The 14165-nt window shown below is 33.5% G+C and overlaps 1 protein-coding gene across 1 annotated transcript in view; it reads right to left on the bottom strand.

Moving 5' to 3' along the window:
- Window positions 1-1276: 1276 nt before the first annotated feature.
- The window catches only part of LOC145277913 (fibrocystin-L-like), a 401092-nt gene continuing 388203 nt past the window's right edge, over window positions 1277-14165 (bottom strand). Inside the window, exons 65-67 of the mRNA XM_080129971.1 lie at window positions 10365-10503; window positions 6819-6891; window positions 1277-2033 (exon numbers count right to left, since the gene is read on the bottom strand). Of these exons, the coding sequence (XP_079986097.1) occupies window positions 2030-2033; window positions 6819-6891; window positions 10365-10503 (216 nt within the window). The 3' untranslated portion in view covers window positions 1277-2029. The remainder of the gene's footprint in view (window positions 2034-6818; window positions 6892-10364; window positions 10504-14165) is intronic.

The following is a 14165-nucleotide window of genomic DNA, read 5'->3' as shown; positions in this document are numbered from 1 at the left end:
TATACAAACTATTTTGTTCTCTTATGCGCCTTTCATTAAACAGCAGGACTAATTCCTGTTTGTTTCTCTTGCGATCTGTTTTTTTTTTCACTTAGCGTGCCAATGTTCGAAATTTCTGTTCGAGTGTTAAACAATTTTTTCCACTTCCATGAGAAAAAAGCTTTTACTGAACGATTTTTTTTTAAAATTCATCACTCGAAAAACTTTTACAATAAATTCACTAAACGAAATTTTTTATAATTTATCACTCGCCTGAAGACGACTTAAACTAAAAGAAATCAAGAAATATTTACTCATTAAATTTTTATGCAGAAACCATGGATTATCATCACGGAGATTTAAAAACAGTGCAGCTGTTCAATTCATGCCCCTCATGTGCAAAATACCACTTCCCTAATAACAAAATGTAGACACAATCGGTTATAGTCGGTTAACTTCCGGCATGGCTGCTACCGGAAGTGATGACAAGGCAAATCAGTATATATATATATATATATATATATATATATATATATATATATATATGTGTGTGTGTGTGTGTGTGTGTGTGTGTGTCTGTGTGTGTGTGTGTGTGTGTGTGTGTGTGTATTGATTAGTAGCATTTCATTAACGAAAGGAAAAACTCAATCAACACTCATAATTTTTATCTTTATATTTAATTTCGGCAAGTGCCAATATTTTCATCCCTTTATGTCTTATGTGCATTTAGCAGCCGGTGACGAATAGCATTGTCTCTTATTCATAAGATGTTCGGAGACTTCCAGATATGATGAATTAAAAAAACAAAACAAAACACAGTGTTCCAAAATTGAAAGTGTTGATTAAGAAATATGAGAAGAACAGCGGTTCAAAAATTATGAAAAACATTATATATATATATATACATATATATATATGTATATATATATATATATGTATATATATATATATATATATGTATATATATATATGTATATATATATATATATATATATGTATATATATATATATATGTATATATATATATATATGTATATATATATATATGTATATATATATGTATATATATATATATATGTATATATATATATATATGTATATATATATATATATATGTATATATATATATATATATGTATATATATATATATATATATATATATGTATATATATATATATATATATTGGGTTGAAGTTTGATTACACTTTCATCCCAGTTAAATATCAAACTATATTGACATATAAGACGCCGTATCCCGACTGAAGAGCTCAATGTTTATGTGGTATATGGTACGTATTGTCTCTCTTTCTCTCTCTCTCTCTCTCTCTCTCTCTCTCTCTCTCTCTCTCTCTCTCTATATATATATATATATATATATATATATATGAATTGTGTGTGTGTTACGATGAAAATATACTTACGACAAGTAAATTATATAGAAACGTTTATGTGTCATTCATCAGGCTTATTACATGACAAAGTGTACATAATCGAGGATGAAACTATATATAATATATGTATATAATATATATATATTATATATGTATATAAGATGTATATTATACAATATCTATAATATAATATGTATATATAATATAATATAACATAATATAATATATATATATATATATATATATATATATATAACACGAAATAATGATTATATATGTGATATATAGGTATAAAGTAATAAACAAAGAACAAATAAAATAGAATTGGAAAAATTCATGGCAAAAATTTTGATTTGATATTTCGTTGCAGTTATAAAACTTTGTCAAATATCTGAAACGAAAAATCATGTCAATAAAATCATGATTCTGTGTTTATATTTCTTGTTTTACTTAGCGTGTTCTTTGCTTTAACATTGAAAGCAACGCATTCTGTCAGATAATTAATCGTTTAAACAAACTTTCACTTATAAATGTATTTATGCGTAATACTGTGTGCGTTCACAAACAAATTTTATGCGCCGTCTGCTTGCAATGTTCATCGACGTGACGTTATAATTATGGGTATTTAATTTTTTCCTGAATGAACTATGATTTCAAGTTACCTGCAAAAGAAAAAAAAGCAGAACTTTTAAAATATAATTTATAAGTGCCACAACAAACAGCTAAAAGAGATGCAAACAAAACACTATTAATGTAATATATAAAGTAAAGTTATTCTCTCTATCGATTATTGTCATCGATAACTTTCTTCCTACGAAATCAATATTAGATTCTGGTTCATCAATTCTTTTGGTGGATCTTTTTATCATATAAAAGGCAGTTGCCTGCGCGTATGGGGGTGTATGTGTGTGTGTTGTGTGTGTGTTCAGCTGAAAGTAAAAACTACAAAACAAATGTCTACAAAATTAGTATATTCTTGATCACCGTTGCCCCAGATAAATAATAACTAAACTTTAGACCCCCCCCCCAAGAACATTCATTCTCTGTGGGCCAACCGGGCTAAGTTTTGTCAGGGAATCATTTTTATGTGCCATTTTGTATTAATTATTGGGGATTTTATTATATAAAGGAGAGTTGTCTGTGTGTATGTATGTGCATATGTCATGTTTTTTTTTTATTTTTTTAGATTCGATATTTCGTTGCAGTTATAAAACTGTCATAATCACATGGAGACCCACCAGTTCTTGTCAAATCACCGAAGTTAAGCAACGTTGAGCCTGACTATGCGCTGTATGTGCTTTTAGCTTATATCGGTATTATTTCCAGTTGTTCTGAACCTTCACTTGCCACTGATATTTAACAACACCGATTCAAGAGGAGTGTGGTTGGTTATTGCGCAACTCTTGTCACAAAAAATTCCACCCACATGCACTCCTACAATGGGTATCCATAGTTTGTCCAGGTAAAGAAGAATAAGCTGGTCGGAAGAGAAATAGGGAACGAGAGAGAGAGAGAGAGAGAGAGAGAGAGAGAGAGAGAGAGAGAGAGAGTGTGTGTGTGTGTGGCTGAGGAGAGGAAAAAGAAAAATCAGAGAGACGCAAAGGAAGATATACAGAAAGATAGAAATTTTAATAGAAATATCTTACACTTTTATCCCGAGAAACATCGGATAACCTTGCTAGTATATATATATATATATATATATATATATATATATATATATATATATATATATGCACATATATGCATATATACATGCATGTATATGCATATATATGCATACATATATGCATATATATGTATAACAAATAAATGACAAAAGTCTATATTCCAAATTTCATGATGTTGACCATCTGGCCATTTATTCCTTTAGTTACGTTGACATTTGCAATTCTTGACAGCAACTGTTTTGTAGCACAAACTTAATTAACAATACGTATAAATCATACCATAAATCTTATTAAACTCTATATTATATTGACTATAAATCAAACCATCCAATTTCAATGAAGAAATCAATTATACCCAGCATTAGTGAAAAGTATAATAAGTTCTAATAGTGCAAAAATAGGAAAAAAGATTTATGATGGGGGTTTCTTATCTAATCAAAACATTGGAAAGGAATCACTTTGCAACTGTAGAAATATTGACGAATGTCCGTTAAAGGTAAATGTCTAATTTCTAATATTGCATATAAATGTGAAGTAATAGATAATAATAGAACCATAACATACATTGAGGCCACTGACTGTACATTTACATATAGATTTTACAACCATATAGCTTCTTTTTAAATACTAGCAGTAAATAAAAAGAAAGCAATATCATTAGCAAAATGGATAAGGGAATTAAGAAAGAATAAAAATGAATACAAATCGAAATTACCAATACTAGGAAGAGCCAATAAATACTCTCCAAATAAATCTGATCGATGTAACATTTGCAATCTAGAATCAGATCATATAATAATATCTATAGAAATCCTTCTGAACAAACGACATGAAGTCGGACTACTGTTCTCACCTTGAGTGTGATTTTCACAACGTTTCGGTCGATATAACCTCCGACCTTCTTCAGGCGTATCTTGTCGAACTTGGGAATGTTTCTGTCGACTTCGGGAATTTGGACAGAATTTCGAACGTAACCCTTTATTTACTTCACGGGGGTAGCGTGCTCTTGTTCTGTCAGCCATGACTGGATAGAAGTCCTACGAAATTCGACAGAAACATTCCCGAGTTCGACAAGATACACTGAAGAAGGTCGGAGGTTTTATCGACCGAAACGTTGTGAAAATCACACTCAAGATGAGAACAATAGTCCAATGAATACATATAACCAATCCCCATCTCAAAAATTCAGAAACGAAACGACATGAAGTAATTAAAAATTGTTTACATAGATCTAAGTATATCGACTAAAACCTGATTAGAAGCATAGATACGGTTAAAATAAATTAATAGAGATGAATATATTAAATAAGATAAAATTATATTAGTAAATAAGTTTTGAGTTGAGAAACTAGTAAATTAATAGCAAGTAATTTTGGGTTTGAGATTAAAAGTGAATTAATAGTAAATAAGTATTAATAGCAAATGATTTTCGGTTTAAGATTAATAGTGAATTATTAGTAAATAAGTTTGGAGTTGAGAACTATAGTAAATTAATAGCAAATAAATTTGGGTTTGAGATTAATAGTGAATTAATAGTAAATAAGTATGGGGTTGAGAGTAATGGCAAATACTTCATGTCTGAGAGTGACACAATGTTCAACAAGTGAGATCGGAGATGCACCGCTGTACAACTCATGGTCTCTACCGATCTAATTTATGACAACAAGACCATTGTCAGTACCCTCAAAATGCATTGCTGGATTGCTACGAATATCAGGGATGTGTCCAGGGTAAAGGAAATAAAAGTTTCCGGTTATGGTCTTTGGTACGGTTTCAAGTGAGAGGCACATCCTGCCACCTCACATCTTTGAAGTTGGCTTGAAAGTAAACACCAAAGTGTACCTGAATGTGCTGAAGAGTGTGCAATCTGGTGTAATCAGGTGGCCGTTGGCAGACCCTGAGAGTGGCAGCAGGACTTGGTGCCGGGCCACAAGTCCAAAGAGACCCAGGCTTGATTTCAGATGCAGTACTACGACTTTGTTCCTTTCTCCCACTGTCCACTTCTCTCCCCCGACCTGAACCCAGTGGGCTACTTCGTTTGGTCATACGTCGAGAACATCACCAACATGACCTCCCAGAACACCAAAGCCAGCCTGATTGCCGCCATCCGCCGAGTATTTGCCGAGGTTCCGCCAGCGCTTGTGGAAAGGGAATGCTCTCAGTTCCAAACCCGTATCGAGGCGCTGATTGAGGCTGAAGGCGGCTACATTGGATAGATGTCACATCTACTACATAATTAAGTTACTTGAATTGATTTTTTCAATAAAAGTTTTAAAATATAGCTGTAGTATCTTTTTCTCTAGATCAATACTTTTATTGATCTACCGTGTATGTATACCTCGCAATATATTTGTGATATATATATATATATATATATATATATATATATATATATATATATATATACGTTTATATATGCATATAATTACATTACATGAATATATACGTGAACTTGATCAAATAAAAGGGTTAGAAAATTGATTTGAAAAAGAATTAATTTCCATAAATATTTGGTTAATTAGACCCTCTCAACTATTTCTAAATAATAGACCGCCCACTGTTTTCCAGTTTGTTCAGAACCGAAAACAAGCAGGCCAATCTATAAGTAGGGGTGGGATCTAAGCAGGAGAAAAAATACAAGAAAAAAAAATGGGGATGAAATTTGAAGCATGGATCATGTATTTCCAAAATAAATGCAATTTAAGGAGAGGAAGAGGGCGAAAAAATAAAACTGGAGAGTGGGCATTTTAGAACCTTTGTATTTGTGGGAAGAGAAAGTAACTAATTCACCCAACTAGCTAAAAGGATAAAACTTATTCGACAGAACCAGGAACCACATGTGCTATACTTATACAGGGAACACATTCTCATAACTTCTCTTCATACACACAAACTCACTATTTCTCAAAAGCCAACATATGTAATCTTTTTCTATCACATCTAATCTTGATCTTCAGCTGCTGCTTGAGAAAAATGTTCAGATCCTGGTGAGCAAAAGATTCAACCTCTTGGTTATCTCTCAGACATGACATCCACACCGTCATTCACACTATGGCCAGGATTGTAGGAAACATCATTTGCCTCTTACTGTCTCACGCTGGTCTGATGTTGAGCACATAGGATACATTTAGCAGCAGGAGATGCTTGGAATCAATACAAACCATTATCGCGATGACATACCCTCAGTATAGTTAGAATTTGTAGCATTCAAAGAAAGCGTGTTCAGGCATTTCTTTTTTGAGCGTGTCGGAACTATGTTGTATGGCATTGAGGGATAACACGTTCCACGTTAATTGCCAGGTCAGAGAGAACCCAAAGTTGTTGAGATGACTCAAACCTCACGCCCAACTCTGTTCACAGCAGATATCTCCTCTCGTCATCCCAACCACTAGACTAGTAGATTGTCAACAGCCCCTATACTAATCCTCTGTGGAGTGCCTTTCAAGAAAACCAAGTTGAGAAAGGAAGCTTTTCAATGTGTCTCGGCACTCTGAAGAACTATGAATGAATAGTCGAGAATGAGGTTGGGAAAGGTAATATCGATTGTGGGGTTCTATGGAAATTCCTATGTCAAAATTTGACTCGTGAAAGTCAGTCTTTCGGCATACTCCTGAAGGCATAGAAAATGTATTTTATTTCAAATCTCACGTTTAAACACAATAGCGACATCAGATGAACTTGAAAGAAATAGCAGAAGTGTTAACGGACGTACAAACATGTCTTAGAGCAACATCATTATATAATTGATGAATTTCTCTGTTCTATTATTATACTTACATCTTTGCCCCTTTGTATGGATTCATTCGGGCCACGGGCACAGTAGTATCTTCTTGGCGATAGTTACCTGCATCTAAAAAAAAAAAAAGAAAAAAAAAGAGAAAAAAAAGAAAAAAAGCATTCCTATATTTATGGTAAGAAGGTTGCAGACAGAAACACATTTTAATTTAAGTCATCATTTTATACTATCGATTTTGTTTTTAATAGCCAGAAACGTTCTAAGATACGGCATAATAATGTTGCCCACATACCGGTTCTGATGTTGACTTTCAGCTGGTGCTTGATAAAAAATAATCAGGTCCTGATCAGCAAAGGATTACATCTCTTGATTATCTCTCAGGCGTGACATCCACATCACCTTTCGCACTATGGCCAGGATTGTGAAAAATACCATTTGTCTCCCCCTGTCTCACACTGGTCTGACGTTGTCGAGTACATAGGCGAGGGATGATTGGGATCAATATGACCCGTCATTTCGTTAACATACCTCCAATACGACTGGAGTTTGCAGCATTCAAAGAAAGCATGCTCAGGCAGTTAGATCATTAAAGTTAAACGGTGTTGAGCCTGGCCAATACAAAATGGGTGACCATTTGGAAATAGTAGGTGCTGTATGTCATCTCCCTTAATCGGGATATACATGCTGAGACAGTATGCGAATTTGTATTCTCCATGTAGTGACTGTGGCTAAGTGGTTAATGGCACAGACTGCAAATCTTGGTGTGCTAAGTTCGAATCCAGTTCATTCCGCAGAAACTTTCGTTAAAATCAACGCTTGACCCTATGTCTAACTTCCTGAAGATGCGGTAAATAAAATAAACTACTTTTAGTGGAAATCAGAATGCCTGGCACCGGACGAATACCACAAAGATGATGGTACTGATTATTTATTCACATTCTAAGATGGAGTACTGCTGACACATATGTGCTTATTAGCACAGTCTTTCTTGTCTTGTTTATATCCAACTCAATGGACTAAAACCATTTTCTCAGTAAAATTACCCATGCAGCACAGAAATAGCAGTTTAATACACATCTTAACGTGAGTCATTCTATCTATGTTCATAGTTGATCTTATGATTTTGTCATGTGTTTTTTTTCTAATGCCTGCATATGTATACGTATACAATACCTTGTATTCCCAAATGGTCACCCACGTAGTCCTGACCAGGCTCACTGTTGCTTAACTTTAGTGCTCTAACGAGAATCGGTATGCCTTCGTTATTATGCTGATTTAATGCATAGCACAAACGCACAATTATAATTAGCACAGTTCTATTTTTAAACAGGAAGGGAACTTTTCTTACCAATTGTTTGAAGTTGCGCATAATATCACGGTTAAGCATTTAAGTCTTGTCCAGGTTCTGAACCTGTGCCCACGAAGAGTGACCACTTAATGCGGGCGTCGACTTAACATTTGTTAATTCTTAAACTTAAATGTGTTAGTATTGTTCTAATATATGCCAAAGGGTATAAAGCAAATTCTGTGGCTTAGCTATATTTTTAGCAAGTTATATATTGTTATGATCATTCTATATATTTTTATCATATACTAGCGGGAAGGGGGTGCACCCGGCTTTGCCCGAGCGTAAAATAGGCTTAAATATGATATTTTAATTTGTTCAGATTTCGTATATATTATTATAGAATCGTGATTTGAAAAGTAAAAAAAAAAGTATTTAGGTGTCATCAGCTAGAATCGAAACCGAAACTGTAGCATTCAAAGCACACGGATATAAAGTGATTAAAAATTAAAAATAAGCTAAGATGAATGTACAAAATATTTAATGATTTTTTTTCAATTTTCATCCATTTTTGACCACTTAAAAACTATTTTAACCGGCTAAAGACCCATAAAAGAACGGTCCGTAAAAAAAAATCCAATCATTTGAGGCCCCTAACGCCGCTCTGCGACTTTTAGATTCGGAGAAGATAGAGTTTGAAAATATAGAGACAGACAGACAGACAGACAGACGTTTATATATTAGATTTACGGCAAATAGTAAGGCATTGATAGAGTTTCGATAACTTGATAATTAACCCTTTTATCTGTTTGACCTTGGCAGTACGCCCTCCCGCAATGTAGTCATTGACAATGAAATCATTTGCATTACTTATTGTTATTTTTTTTTATTTAATGCAAATGCTAATATTAACTATTTATTTCAGTTTTTAATTTATATTGGCTTTGTTTTTTTTTTAATAATAGGCCTTCTCGTCCAAGGATGTACAGATATTTAGCACGTTGATTTTAAACATTGCATAAAGATTTATAATTCTATTCAAGCGCTGCCTTTGGCAGACTCCACAAGAATGTATGGAACAGGTGAGGCATCACCTCCATGACAAAGATCAAAGTCTATAAAGCTGTCATACTCACCACCTTACTCTATGGATTTGAGTCGTAGACTACCAACGGCATGCTAGAAAATGAAATCATTTCGACACCACCAGACTGTGAAAACTGTTTGACATAGGCTGGCAGGAAAGAATTCCAGACACAGAAGTCCTCACATGTGCTGAGCTCCCAAGCATCACCACTATCCTGATAAAGGTTCAACTTCGCTCGGTTGTTCATGTAGTCCGCATGCCAGACTACAGACTGCTCAATAAGCTTCAACATGGCAGGCGCTGCCATAGCGGCCAGAGTAAACGATTTGAAGACACTCTGAAGGCATCACTGAAGACTTTTAACATTGATCTGCCATCATAGGAGCTGGCAGCTTGAGATAGAGCCAAGTGGCTGGCCGCTGTTCATGATGGTGCCCGCAAATATCAAAGTAACAGAAAAATTCCTGCAGAGAAGCATAGAAAGAACATGAAGGCAAATGTTTCGAAGCCCTCGATATCTGATACGATTCTCTGTTTTCGCTGCAGTAGAACTTTTCAAGCAAAGATTGGGCTTATCAGCCATCTCCGCACTCACCAACGATGACCCTCCCTCTACCATACAGAAAGATCAAATCGTCCTCGTTGTTCCAATGAACGAACAACATCTGTTTGCCCTACCCTTTATTTACTGCGGATTCGATTCAAACAGCAAATGGAATCAAGGAACAAAGAGCGTTCCTTTCCCATTCTAATTACTGCTAGCAGAGAAGCAACACAGTAATTACAACTCCCTCTCGTTTGCTGAATGTGTCCTCCTTTTTGAATGTTATCTATTTTTTCATTTGTTATCTTTCATGGTGATTATTGAATAAACTTGATAGCATTCTTGGCCTTCGGGCCGGGATCAAAGTGTAGTATCTCTTCTGCAGATGCTGTACTTAAGATAATTTGTATCAGTCAATGGAGAGGAAACCCTCTATACTGGGACAATTATTATTTTTGGTAACCAGAGTGCCCCCTTTTTGCCTACTTTTAAGGGAGCTGGTTTTTACCCCACATTAAAAACGGCCTTGTGCCTAATTTGCTTTCGTGGGGAAGCAAATAAATACAATAAATACAATAAAACCCTAATTCGTTTTTTTTTTTTCGTGGCTGCCAGGTAGTTACATATCGATGTAGATTTTTTCCTCGAGAATTAAGAGTGTATTTATTTACCTTTAATCTTTGCTTTTGGCATGATCTGAAAGCGCCATACCAGAAATATAACCGCGACCAGAATGAGAAAGACAGCCGCAAAAGAAACGCCAATAATAATTTCCACAGGAAACGCTTTCTGGGGAATGATTCGTCCGTTCTGAAAAAAAAAAAAAAAAAAAAAAAAAAAAATAGGACAAAAGATTAAAAAAAAAAAAAAAAATAAATAAATAAATAAATAAAAATAATAATAATAATAAAAATAATAAAAATAATAATAATAATAATAATAATAATAATAAAAAAAAAAAAAAAATAAAACAAAAAAAAACGATGAAGTCTGTATATATATATATATATTTTAGAAATAAAATTTTCGAAACAGCACTGACACTACAGAAAACGTTAACTATTCTTTCATCTATTCTGTAATTGTAAGATGCAAATTGATTATTCGGATTATTTGGATTATTCAAACTACTGTGCTCATCTTGAGTGTTATTTTCACAACGTTTCGGCTGATATCGCCTTCGACCTTCTTCAGGTGTATCATGCCGAATTCAGGAATATTTCTGTCGAATATGGGTCCATGCAGATGCTCAAGTTCCACAGAAATATTCTCACAACGTTTCATCCGATGTAACCACCGACTTTCTTCAAGGACCTCTGGCGTAACGGATATAAGTGCTAAGTATAATTAAGTTTTAAGTGTCAGTCTTCTGGAGGTTGAAGATTAAATCCTCAGTGCGGTCGATACTCAGAATACAATTGCGAATTACTTAAGAATCCTACCCAGTCATGGATGACGGAACGAGAGTATGTTACCCCCGTGGATTAAATAACCGGTTCCGTTCAAAATTCCGTCCAGATTCCCGACTGTGCCAGAAAGATTTCAGTTTGATAGGATACACCTGAAGAAGGTCGGATGTTAACGTTTCTTGAAACGTAATGAGAATAACACTGAAGATGTGAACAGTAAGTCCGAATAACATATAAAAAAAAATGCTTATTCTTCCCTCATTCGAAACAGCGGTAACGTTGCATATTACTGCTGTGCTTGAACGAAAGACGACGAACACTTATGAAAATACAACATTATATTTTTATTGTTCGGTTATGACAAACAAATAGAGTCATCAAGAGATTGGAAGAATTGAAGTTGATCCCTGGAATTTGCTATCCAGCGGACTTTCTGTTGATCTCAATTTGAGCTAGTTAATATAACATTTTTGAACACCCATGCATCCACAACTACAACGTTCATTAACTCAGTGTTAAATTAGCCTCACTTTTCCAATATTCCATGGATATTATTTATGTTTGAAGGATCTTCATAAAGAAATTTTAATTGAATGTTGACAAATACGATTTTAAAAAGTAAATATCTAATGATTTATTATTTTTTTCATTGAGTTAGATTTTAGCCGATTATTAAAGTTGGTATTTTCCGATACCCGGTTTGTTTCAAGCTCAGCAATTGAATTTAATATTTTTAGATTCCTTTCATTTAGTCGTACAGTCCCTGATAATTTATCTACATATCGTTTTTTATTATGACTCATTAATCTACTTTGATATGATAACTACACTTGCATGTTTTTACCTAATTTCTAATTTTTAATAAGCATTTTGCACATTGTAGTTTTTTTTCTTCAGTTACATATATTAGATATTACTGTTTTTTTAACAGTTTCAATAAACGTCTAAATTTAACTCATATTTTATTAAATTAAACCTAATTCTAATATTATTTCAATTAAATCAGACATTTCTCTATATATTTATAGTTTAAATGAATTTTAAATAGCGATAAATTTTCCACTGTTTTAATGAAGGTTTAAGTTTGACTTGTATTTTCTCAAATTCTCTGAATCAATTAAATATTTCTGTCATTTTTTCGATAAATTTTCTGTCATATATAATATATTATATTTTGATTGGCAATTTATGAGCCCAAAACTAAAATATGTATAGCGTTTTCTTTGTAGAAATTACTATATAGAAAAATGTAAATGTAGATGAATTCTTGTTCTGGAATCCAGTAAGAACAAGAGACAAAAAATAAAAAATTAAAAAAAAAAAAAGAAAAGAAAAAAAAGAAGAAAAAAAAGAAAAAAAAGAAAAAAAGAAAGGTATTAACATATTAAAATTGTCAATTGGGGAGCGGAAAATTATGTTTTCAACTTCTTTACTAACTCAGTGTTTGTTAGATAACTTTAACGGAACATTCAAATGCCTATGTATCTCCTATAGAATTCAAGTATTATCTCCAGGAAGAGGGGGTGTCTTGATTTCTCAGCACTTCAACTGAAAGAAAATAAAACAATGGAAGATTTATAAGAGAGAACGAATGCTCTACTAGACACAGTTCTCGAATATCTAAGGACTCTCTATACAAGGGCTTGTCAGGACAACCTGCCATGAAATACTTCTCCATGCAAATATTCACTAAATATTCAAATAACATTGACTAAATATTCAAATAACATTGACTAAATATTCAAATGATATTGACATTGCTTCCTTACAGCAGGCACATGCTAATCGTGGTCTATTATTTCGCTGCCTCTCTGCACCGTTAACACACATCTCCCAATGAAAAAATTCATGAATCTCGAAGGAATTAAATGAATATTTTTACATATACCTCCCCTATGATGGGAGCTACAATATCTCGTAAGTTACAATCAAATAAAATAGACATTTCTGATTATGTTTGTGAATTTTAGAAATGAGGATTAATAATTTGAATTATTCAGATCACTGTTCTCATCTTGAGTTTTATGCTTATAACGTTTCGGTTGATGTAACCTCCAACCTTCTTCAAATGTATCTTGATGAACTCGAAAATATCTCTGTTGAACTCGTGAATCTGCATGGACAGATGGCATAACAGATAAAGAGCTAAGTAGAATTCAGTTCTAAGTGACACTCTTCTGGAGGTTGAAGGTTCAAGCCTCAGTTTGGACGATACTAAGAATACAATTGTGAATTACTTAAGACTTCTACCCGGTCATGGCTGACGGAACAACAGCATACTACACATGTAGATTAAATAAAGGACTCCGTTCAAAATTCACTAGCTGTTTTCCTGATAGTCTTGTTTTATTTTAGACTAGCATTTCAGCTCGGCGTTGCTTGGGTGTTTGGAGGTGTATGTTGAGCAAAAAAAAAACAACAAAAAAAAAACAAATAAATAAAAAAAGCGGTCAAGTTTTTAAACTTTGACCCCTATTATGACCCCTTAACATTTATTGTTTTGGGCTCAAATCAAGTTATTAAGTTAGATCCATGTCAAAGCAACCTATATCTAAAATTTCAAGTGTTTAAACCCAAAATTGTCGGAGGAGTTTGGTAGAGTTCTCAAAGGTCAAATCATTAAACTTTGACCCCTTAACAGTGAAATTGCTGGGCGAAAACCAATCACAAAGATTTTCCCAAATCTCAGTACCCTGTGTATCAAATTTCGAGTCTGTAGACTGAAAATTGACAGAGTTATTGCGTAGGGAAATGTACACACACACACACACACATACACGTTCATTTTTATAGATAGATGGATTAAGATCAATAGGTATCTCTTGTCTTTGTGATAATCTTGAGAAGTAGAAAGTTAACTTTCCATGAGCGATGTTTCTGACAAAGGGGGAAGAATTGCTGCTTTCTGGGTTGGACTCTATCCATCTAACATTTATTGTTAGCTAGTTTTTAATCTTGAAGTAATTTTTTAAAAACTCCTTACGTCAAATGGCTTCATGCTTTGCCTGAAGCGATTTCCGTAACAAAAAAAAAAAATAAAAATAAGTTTATCTCTTGCAGCTG

The sequence above is a fragment of the Euprymna scolopes genome, chromosome 6, assembly GCF_053919585.1.
Source record: "Euprymna scolopes isolate OS-2025 chromosome 6, ASM5391958v1, whole genome shotgun sequence".
Taxonomy (NCBI): Eukaryota; Metazoa; Mollusca; class Cephalopoda; order Sepiida; family Sepiolidae; genus Euprymna; species Euprymna scolopes.
This window is presented reverse-complemented; position numbering and strand designations above follow the sequence as displayed.